The following is a 10,973-nucleotide window of genomic DNA, read 5'->3' as shown; positions in this document are numbered from 1 at the left end:
GCATCAGAGTCTCAAGGGCTGCCTAATTCAGGTAAACTAACATGACCCCTTCCATGTCAGCAGTGACACTCAGCCCAGACCATCTAAATCTGCAAGTCTTACTTTTTAACTGCTAGAGTAATGACCTAAAGATCAAAGAAAACTTATCAGCATCTTACATAAAAACTTCAGAAGCCTCCAGATAGTATTTTTTAAAGAAACATCTATTGTCAAGGGTACACAATTAGTTGCTATCTGAGACAAGGACATTTCTATCAATTCAACCTATGTCTAAGACAAAATATCCACGTTCCTCCCTCTGCTCCCTGGCAGGGCTCTTAATTAACTCTCAATGGAAATGTACAGGATGAATGTAAGTGATCATAGAATGTGATGGAAGGATGGTGGCATATCATTCTTCCAGCTGCCTGAGAGCGGAAAGGGGAAGAAGGAGCTGAGCGTGAAGGCCATGGGTGTCCCTGCGTAGGGTCACATATCCAGGTGTGGAACCCATCTCGTCCACCCGCAGTGCAAAACAAACACGGCGGGCCCAGCATTCCTATTTGTCACCCCCACAAGGTGGGCAGGGCACTTTCTCAGGGCGTCCCCAGAACCTTCGCTGTTTCTCTTCGGTTCGGAGCATCCAAAAGTCGTGGTGGAGGTTAAGATGGAAAATGTTCTCAGAAAATGTTCTGTAGGCAATTACAGGCAGCGTAGGGATGTGTCAGCTTTCAATCTAGGAAGCAGTTATAGAAAATCCTGAGCCCTGCCGGCTCTTGCCAAAATGCATCTCATCCCATTAATGCTCTGGGTCAATTTCTGTTCACGGGAAACCACTGGTGCCCGCAAGAGTGGGGCCGGCGAGGCTGCAGACAGCGAGAGAAGGCCAGGGCTGAAACTGCCTGGCTTCTGCCCCCTACCCACCGGTCACCAAGTGCAGGGCTGCAGCCACCGAATCACTTCCATTCTCAACTGCCCGGCTTTCCCGCCTGTAAAAGGAAGGGTTTGGATGAGATTAAGTCCTTGGAAAAATATTGATTATGTAAGACTAGGTAAGGCCCTGGACCAGGGAGACGCTCAGAAGAGGTTAAAGAATGGAAGGGCCAACTATGCCGGTGCTTTCCTGCTACAGAGAAAGTGATCCGATTTGTGCTGTACGTGGAAAAGTGGAGAAGAGCATGGGGGGGGGTGGTGATGGGCCAAGGGGTTCTGCCTTGGTCCCCATCTAGCTGCCCCAGAACGGAGGAGAGCTCTGTCCAAGCACGGCTGTCACCTACGGAGACACTCAGGGAGTTGAGGCTCCCTGTCCGCATGCTCTGAACCGGACATGCATGCAGGGCCCGCTGCCCCAACAGGAACTGTAATATGCTGTGCCAGCTCAGGAGCACGCATTCTCTTGTAGGCAGAATTCCCCGCAGCCGGAGTCTGGCGGTCTATCTCTGGAAGCTTGCCATCACAGCGCCACGCATGGAGGATCACGTGGGTCCACTACTCAGTGCTGACGGTGGAGGGGAGGGCCGGAGGGATGAGGACAGAGGGTAAGAGGAAGGAACAGCAAAAGGCAATGCTGGCAGGAATTAGGACTGCGCTTACCTGAGATTTGGTGCTGAGGAACGCTGATGCTGTCATCCACTTGGCCCGGGTTTCCTTAGAGGCTTCCGGGAACTATTTGAGACTCAGGCAAGACAGACCTGGGATCTGTCCTCCAGGAGCTCACTGTACAGTGGACTTACAGCAAATGATTACTTTTTTTTTTTTAAAGATTTTATTTGTCAAAGAGAGAGAACACAAACTGGGGGAGTGGCAAGCAGAGGGGGAAGCAGGCTCCCTGCTGAGCAACCTGATCCCAGGACCCTCGGATCAGGACCTGAGCTGAAGGCAGATGTTTAACCGACTGAGCCACCCAGGCGCCCTGTGGCGAGTGATTTCTTAAGAGCATTGGTAATAAACAAGGAAGAAATGAACCAGTCCCTCTCTGGCGCTACCCAAAATGGTCGATGGATGTAGGTTACCCTGACGAGTTTGCTAGACATTCTTCCTAAATGATATTCCACTATCATCTACTCAGGTGAGGCAGGAAAAACAAGCAATCTGGGGACTCTAAAATCAGCATACAAAAGCAACTCGGTGAGGCCAAGGCCTTCCCCTGTGCACCTGTAGGTACTTCACTAAAGGGTTAAGTGGCCAGAACTAAGAGGGAAAACCTGGAAGGCCTCTAGAGAAATACAAAACGGTCATGTACAGTAAGCCAGTGCCCTACAAATCTTCTTTTTTCTTTTGTAAGGAAAAAGAAAACTGAGCAGTGACCTGACCCAAAACTATCAGAGGAAGAAAAGCAACATTAGCTCAAGCCTGAGCAGCAAGAAAAATATGACTCCGTTTGCCAGATAAAATAGGAGCGGTCTGCAGCTGGAGTACCTCTGTGTCAGTCACAAAGGGTCAGTCTCATCACATGACCGAGTCTCTCCACTTCAGCTAAGTCCCATTGTCCAAATTAAGCTAGCTCTTTTCTGATTCATGTAATACCATTTCACAGAAAAGTGAATCACTTCATCACTAACTTAGAGTACCGTAAAAGAAGTTACACTTAACTATTGTAAAAACAATTTCCTAATTAAAATGAAACTGAAGACAATGTTCTAAGTGTGATTTTTAAGATGCTGGAACAACCCGAGATTCAGAATATGTTTATAATAACCAAAAGCATGATTATAGGAATTTTTCTTTAAGGTCCTATCTGCAACCAGAGAGAACCGTCCCCTTGAATCTGATCCTTTACCCCTAACTGGGTCTTTAGACCCTAACTGGGTCTTCAGAATTGCTAAATCACTTAGTTTTTGTGGATGCACAACAGCGACCCAGCACAAGGCACGTGGGCATCAATGAATGAATGAACGAATGAGATGAAAAAGCACATCTCACTGCTGAGTATGGCACTCCTCCAGGACAAGAGACAGAACACCGTAGCCAACAGCACTAGCTCAAGGTTCCAGGCCCACACCACCGAGCTCTTATGGAGCCTTCTGCCAATCATCTCAGTCTTTTTGAATGGGATTCGGAATGTTAACTGTTGCTCAGGCATTACAGAGTTCTTCTGGAACATAAAGAGAAATCTATAAAATGCATGACGATCTTCGAGAAATAGATCACAAAAATTTGAACCCTGTTCACCAGCAGCATATAAGAAAAGTCACGAGCCCCGGCAGCGCCATATGCTAGCCTGATGCTCCGTTTTGGGTATCGAAGACTTAGGACACCTCAACAGTAATGACAAAACAACTCGTGATGGAATAAAGACAAATGACTTCTGTATCTCAGGGGTCTACAGCAATTCGGGCCTGCACATCAGTACCTGGCAGTGGACATTGAAAATCTTTTTATGGTATTGAAGCTCATATAAATTCTAACATCAAAATTTGTAAGATGTTAAGAGAACACAGTTACGTGATGTTGACATAAATATAGCCAGACGATTTTCTTTCTTCCCTGAAACCCAGCCATAGAGGATGTGGAAAAAAAATTTTTTTTTAATCAAGGAGATAATCTGTTTTATCAATAGCTAGGAAGCCATTTTTGTAAATTGTCTGTCAGCTGAAAAAACAATACACTACTTACATCATATTGGAAAAGGAATGATCTCAAGATTTCCAAGCAACACAGCTATTTTTCACATCTGAACTCCCCTGCTGATCATTAAAAATCGTTTCAAATGTCCCATTCTTGGCCTTCGGTTGTGCCAAATCCTGGACAAGTCCGCAACAAAGTGAGTTGCAAAATACTGAATATTTCTGCATGGGGTGCTCAATCTCCATTGTCTGGCCTCCCTTTTCCTTAGTACACCATCATTCACAGTAGTGTGAAGTCTCTCCTGAATCGAGCTGTGTGTGTATTACATAAAGGAAGTGTGAGATCAGAGTGGTCTTGCTTCTATCTCCTGCAGGCCAGTAAACTACCTCCAATTCATCGTTCTACTGTTCTGTGCTTAGAAACGCTGTGCTCCAAATTCTGTGCTCAGTCAAGGTGTGGCGGGCATGAGGCAGGCGTGAAATCGGCCCAAGAAGGCTCAGTGCTCGCTCAACGCATCGGAGGATGCCACAATCTTCTGTTGTGGTTATGTGTGGGAAGCAGCGGAAACCGTGATCCGGGGAGGGGGCAAGAACGGCCTTCTCTGATCTAAAATGGTGCTGTTTTCTCTATCACACACTGAATGCAATTCCCAATGATCTAAAATGCCGACGAAGGAAAGACAGCTCTTCGCTTTTCCCCGAACAGCCTGAAATATTAAAAAGTGAAGGCAGACTAGAAAGAAAACATAATTCCGGTAGGTTTTAAACCAGATTTAAGTTTTTTTTTTTAATTCAAATTGACCCAAAGCAAAACTTACATTACAAAGGAAGAACAAAATACATTATGATATAACACACTAGGAGTTACATGAAAGCTAAATTTGTGGGCAAACCCATCCCAATCACATTCTGGGCTAATGAGCAATTCTGCAGGAAAAGTTAGAATCTCCATTTGCGTCTGGTCCACTCTGGTAATGAAACTATACATTCTTGTCTCTGAGGGTGCGCGTCTGACAAATCACTCTAGACTCCTCATGCTCCAGATGTGTGCTCTTGCTACTGCCAGAACACTGAATTCTCTGGCGGAAATGCTGTTCCAAGCATGACGGATAATGAATTAAAAAAACAAAACAGTCAAGTCCTCCAAACTAACAAGCGTGGATTATTCTGTAGTAAATAGTTTAGAAATATGGGAATTAAATAATCTAAAAAACACTCTTAACTCTGCTGTACATTTATAAACACAAATATTTACACACAAAAAAAAATCTTCTGTTTTCAAAAGATGAGGTTTGCAGTTCATGAATGATCATAATCTTTTATGAGCTGGTTTCTTTGGTGTACTTGCCAAATATATTTTTATAAAGGTTTAGTAATAGGCTTAAACAATAAATTTCAAAAGGAACATGGAAGGGTCAGCGACAAATCTGATAATATTCGGAACAGTTCAGTGAAGGTTCTGGGAAAACCAATCAGTAGATTTTCTGAAAATAACTTGTTCTCTCTACTCATTTACGTGACCAACGAATGTGTCTGTGCCAATTAAATTCAAACGAGGACCTGCACGTTCATCCCTATAGACTACCGGTTACCACCTTCGAGACTAAAATTTTAGTTATGGTTAAACAGGATATGTGATTGGGATTTTACTAAATAAAATAAAACATTCTTTTTAAGTTTCCAGGTAAATCAAACCTCCAACAATAAATAATGGAATTATACACTTCTTCATTAAATAGAAATTTCAATTCCAAGGAAGAGCTCTCATAATTTTTTTTCCTCTGAAGTCACAGCAGCAATGCAGAACAAAGAATTTACCTTAATCTGATCTTTTTACTTGGAATTTCCTGACTCAAACTCAGTGGCTAACTTCGTTTGGAAACCTCTGAATGGCTGGGGAAAGGAAGTCATTTTCATCTATCTAAATGAATGAATACACACATTTGAGGAAATAAGCCCCGTGCGCAGGTCACGTGACTATCGCTGCTCAGAGTGCAGGGTCCCGGGTGCCTGCCCTCCCAGCTCCTTGTCTCCCTGGGCCTGGGGTTTGAGGGGGAAGTAACACTCAATTCATTTCTGGCCATGCCATGTTCCTGACACTGCGAGTATGTCTCAGTGCTGACTTGGGTACCGGTGGAAAGGATGAGAACACAGCTCAGCAGCACGAGGGACTCTCTCTCAGAAGAGGACACTCAGGAGATGGGAGACCACCCATTTCTATCCGTCAGGCTCCGGTTAGTCTTGGAATGGTTACCAAACTGGCCGCACTCTCACTGACTCCCTGCAAAAGTGTCTATGTACCCCCATAGCGATCCCCTCCCCCCGCCCCGAATCATTCTTTTTCCGGAACTGCCGTTCTTCAGGAACCTGTGCATGGCCTAGCACGAGCAGATCAGATACACCAATGCCAAAGCTACCCTGCATTCAGGGGAACAGACTGTGCTTGACAGAGTATCCCTGCTGGCTCTCTAAAAAAAAGGTAAAGCCAGAGCAGACGCTTCATTCTGTCTCGTTATACTTTCCAGGTGAAGTAGTTTTATACTTTATGACTCAAAACTAGAAATTCAGACAAGAGAAGCCCTTCATCTTGTAAACGTCTGATAACAAATTTACTACTAGCGTGAAAATATTTTGAAGTTGCCCAAAGCACTGAGAACAATACTGGGATATTTGCAAAGGTTCTTCTGAAACTTAGTATGATGACAGATCAAGCACAGAACACATTTCCAAGGGCATCAGCGTAGATGTCTCTGGAACCTTTCCCATTGTTACTGACACTTTATCATAACCGTGTTTACACTGCAAACATATGCCCAATCAACCCAGAAAATGAAATAACCGTCCCAAAGAGCTTCACTGTGCATAACCTTAAAATAGATAGGAAAAGGTGAATTAGCCTAGTAGGAATTAACCAGACTTACAAATGTGCACCCATTAGAAACTGTACCTTTAGAATTTTTTTTTTTAAACTGGGAAGAAAAAAAAAAAACCCACGATGAAACCACCCCCAAATGATTTAACCGTTAAAGCCAAATGCCTTAACAATATTTTGGGCTATTTTTAGGGAAGACTCTACCACCAGGATATGAAATTTTCTGCTTTAAAGTGAAGTAAAAGACAAAGCTTACAATGGAAATGGCAACTGACATCCTATGGTCCTGCAATTAAAATTAAAGTGGCAGTTCCTGTTCTCACGGGCATGTCAAAGCCGGCTGTGGAATGAGAAACATTGAGTGAAATAATGGATAAAATACACCAGAACGAGTATTGCACAGGAGGCACTGTTTTAGAAACAGAATACACTGGCTTTATAAAGTTATTCTCGTTTCATTAATTGTTTTAAAAGCACGAGTCAACGAGAGACAGAGCTGAGACCCAATGTCTCTGGGTAGTGTACTACAGTTGTTAAAAAAATAAGTTAAAAACAAGAGCACACCAACAGGAAAGCAGAGGTACTGGATTTATGTCATCCGAGAGCTACGTTAATTAGGAGAGGAACGGTTTGAAACAGCCAATTTGTACTCTTTAAAAATGAATGAGGTGACAGAGTTACTTTAAAAATTTCTTAGGGCATTTTCCAGTAGAACCCAGGGCCCCCCTGGGTGAAACTGTGCCTCCAGACCTTAACAAGTGCTCTGCTGGTTTATAATGTCGTGCACGCCCATGAAACCATACATTTGGAAAGGGGAAATTCTCCACTCCAACACTGCTTGTGTCATTTTGGAAAAACAATTTTCGTAAATGCAGTATTGTATAGAAAGCTTGGACCTCTTAAACTTGGACCAAGAAACCAAATTAAGACCTTCAAGCATGTGGTGTGTGTGTGTTTATATATATAAAAAAATCCCTCCCCTACCATGAAAACCAAACAAACAAACAAAAAAACTAAAAGTGTATACCTGCTTTCTGACTTCACAGCAAATCAGAAATTGCATAGGATATACTTTGTGCAAGGCAAACCGCCTTTTAAGTATCTGGAATATAACTCCTAATCTTGCTCACAGTTCCGTGTACATCAGATGTCATCAAATTTGTGTTTTAAGTAGTCTTTCATGACCTTGGCAATTGGTAGTTCGTCAAGTAGCTTTAGGTTTTGAAGGCCTATACATTGTCGAATTTTAATTCGGCACAGGTCCTGCAAGTTTCTGGGCTGTCCTAAAAAGACAGAAAAAAGAAACTGTTACAAAGCTACACAGTACAATATTTAAGGCAGGCTTTTCGGTTCTGAAAAGAATTGTTTTGTTTTACCGGGACACGTCTCTCTATGGACTTCACATGCAAAGGACCAGACAGACACTTACTGAGAGGACACGCCGGGGACCTTCATGTGAGGTCTCATCTGATGCTTTTCACAACCCTGGGATGATGGATATTTCCACCTCCATGTTACAAATAAGGACTCAAGGGATCAGGAATTTGAGCAATTGCTCAATGTCAGATGACCAATTAAAGCTTTCTGGACAGAGACTAAAACCAGTTTTTCTGAGTCTAAGCCTGCTATTCTTTTCGTTACAAATCAGAGTGCCAGTTTTCATCCTGGGATGCCTGTAATATGCTGAGTGAACCTGGGCGAGCAAATCATCCCTCTGGGCCAAAGTTTCTCCATCTGAAAAGCGGGGGAACTGAATGAGATGCCGCCTAATGGAGCCCTCCTTTCAGCTCACCATCGAGGACACTGGAGCCTAGACACATAGCATGATCTCCAAGAAACATCTGGCCACCTGTTCACCATGATTCTGGACATAGCAGACCCTTGGCTGTGGGCACAAGGGCATAGACTGGTGGGGGGCAGAGGCCCAGACAGAAAGAGCACCCCAAGCTATTCTGAATCTCTGTGTCTTCAAACCTCACACCCTCACCATCTGCCAATAAAAACCACTGCTGTAACTCAACTCAAAAGAAAAATTACAAAATTCAATTTCGTTCACTTTTGAATACTGTATTTTACCAAAACAATTTAGAGGACCACAAACACAAGCAAGAATTCTAAGCAACAGTGCCTCAAGCTATATCTGGATTCACATAAATTTTGCTTTCATATTAAATGGTAACAAACGGCAAAAGCTAACATGTTGAATGCTTACTTCGTGCCATGTGTCCTTATGAGCTCTCGACATACACTAACTCGTTTCATCCTTTTATGAGGGAAGTACTTTGATCATCACCCCCATCTCACAGGCTCCTTGCGTCTCAGAGAGATTAAGTAACATGCTCAAAGTCACGTAGAAGGCCATACCTCAGCGAATCTCAAACTTCTTGGTCTCAAAACCTCTTTGCGTTTTTTAAATATATCAAGGACCTAAATGAACTTCCATTTATGTGTGTTATATCTATCAATAATTACCATACTAGAAGTTAAAGCAAATTTTAGAAATAGTCCTTTAAAAAAATAAAAATAAACCCATTACATGTGGCCATAGATAACACTGGTACAAAAACAATATTTTAAAAAATATTAAGAAGGACATTCTTTCCCATTTTTGCAAAGTTCTTAAAGGGCTGGCTTAATGGAGGACAGCTGAGTTCTCATACATGCTTCTACAGTCCATCTGCTGTGATAAAATCATCTCTTCTTTGGACAAGTCCACTTATGCTCACCAAAGAAGGAACGTGAAAAAGGCACATCATGCCTCAGTATTATGAAAACCATTTTGACCTCAGATAGGGGAAAGGGTCTTGTGGAGCTCTGGGAGTCCCCAAGCCATACAAGGAAAACCACTGCTATAATTACTACTTTACCCCTTACTTGAAGTGTCCTCGTTCATAGTGATCGCCATTATTCAAAATTAAGTAATTCTTCATAAATGAAAAATGTTTCTTAACCTCTCTGTAAGGGCCTGCGTGAACATGTGCTTTCCAAGACTTACTTAACACATTATTCTCTGAACAGAACTGCAGAAGCTGGTTTTGTTTTGGAGTTAAGATGGCGGAGGAGTAGGGGACCCCTTTTTCAGCCGGTCCCCTGAGTCGAGCTGGATAGGTACCAGACGAGCCTGAACATCCACGGAATCAGTCTGAGACGCAGGAAGATACATCTGAATCTCTACAAATGAACATCTCCAGCGCTGAGTATTGAGGTACGACGCAGGGAGCCGTGAAACCACACACAGATATCGGAAGATAAAAGGAAGGGGGAGGGAGCCGCCGCGTTCGGGCACCGGGAAGCGGTAGCCACCTGCAAGGGGGAACGGGCGGACTCCGGACGGGAAACAGCAAACTGAGACCGTGAGCTGGGAGCACGCGCCACCAGGCAGCTCACGGAACTCCGGAATCTCGGTGTGCTCACTGGATCCAGACTGAGACCGGGAGCGCGCGCGGGGTGGCTGGTGGCGTTAGAAACACAAAGGACAGAGATGCGCCGGCCCTGGAAGTGAGGGCTGGGACTCCAGGTGTGGGGCGCGCATCCCGGGACGCTGCAGGGCTGAGCAGCACCAACAGTAACAGAGTTAAAGTGTCCAGAACATCAGTGGAGAATGGTCCACGATCCCTCTGTTCTGAGACAGAGGCTGAGATTCGGCTACTACTGCTCTGACTCTCAGAAGAGGCACAGCAGACCGCCAGGGAAAGCCGCCAGAGAACAAAAGCCTGGAAATACCGGCACAGGGTGCCCATCCCCATCCCCCCTCGCAGGGGACACGGAGACTCTACCCAAACAGGGTTGCCTAAGTATCTGCGCAGCAGGCCCCTCCCCCAGAAAGAGGGTGAAAAATCAAGAAGCCCACAACCCGGGGCGCCTGGGTGGCACAGTCATTAAGCGCCTGTCTTTGGCTTAGGGCGTGATCCTGGCGTTCCGGAAAGGAGTCCCTCATCGGGGTCCTCCGCTGGGAGCCCACTTATTCCTCTCCCACTCCCCTGCTTGTGTTCCCTCTCTCGCTGGTTGGCTCTCTGCCACATAAATAAATAAATAAATAAAATCTTTAAAGAAGAAGCCCACATCCCTAAGATCCCTATAAAACAAGGGCACACAGCCTGGGTCCCAGTCAATAATTTGGGCTCTGGACAACCCCACAACTTCTCCTCATCGGAATGACAAGAAGGAGAAGCCCCCCCACCAGCAAAGAAAAGACAGTGAGTCTGTGGCCTCNTGAGTCTGTGGCCTCTGCCACAGAAATAATGGATATGGATGTAACCAAATTATCAGAAATGGAATTCAGAGTAACAATGGTCAAAATGATGAGCAGACTTGAAAAAAGTATTAACGAAAATGTTAGAGAATATAGAATCTCTAACGTAAATGAGAGCGAATCTGACAGAAAATTAAAAATTCTACGAGCCAAATGCAGGCAAAACTAGAGGCTCTAACGGCCAGGGTCACCGACGCAGAGGAACGTATTAGCGAATTGGAGGATGGGTTAGTAGGAAAAAACGAAAATAGAAGCTGGTCTTAAAAAAATCCATGCCCACGAATGTAGGTTACGGGAGATTACT

At 44.3% G+C, this 10,973-nt stretch overlaps 1 protein-coding gene across 1 annotated transcript in view; it reads right to left on the bottom strand.

The window, feature by feature from the left end:
* Positions 1–4,301: 4,301 nt before the first annotated feature.
* The window catches only part of ASB7 (ankyrin repeat and SOCS box containing 7), a 41,883-nt gene continuing 35,211 nt past the window's right edge, over positions 4,302–10,973 (bottom strand). Inside the window, 1 exon segment of the mRNA XM_002922671.3 lies at positions 4,302–7,700. Within this exon segment, the coding sequence (XP_002922717.1) occupies positions 7,561–7,700 (140 nt within the window). The 3' untranslated portion in view covers positions 4,302–7,560.

Source organism: Ailuropoda melanoleuca, chromosome 9 (genome assembly GCF_002007445.2).
Source record: "Ailuropoda melanoleuca isolate Jingjing chromosome 9, ASM200744v2, whole genome shotgun sequence".
NCBI lineage: Eukaryota > Metazoa > Chordata > Mammalia > Carnivora > Ursidae > Ailuropoda > Ailuropoda melanoleuca.
This window is presented reverse-complemented; position numbering and strand designations above follow the sequence as displayed.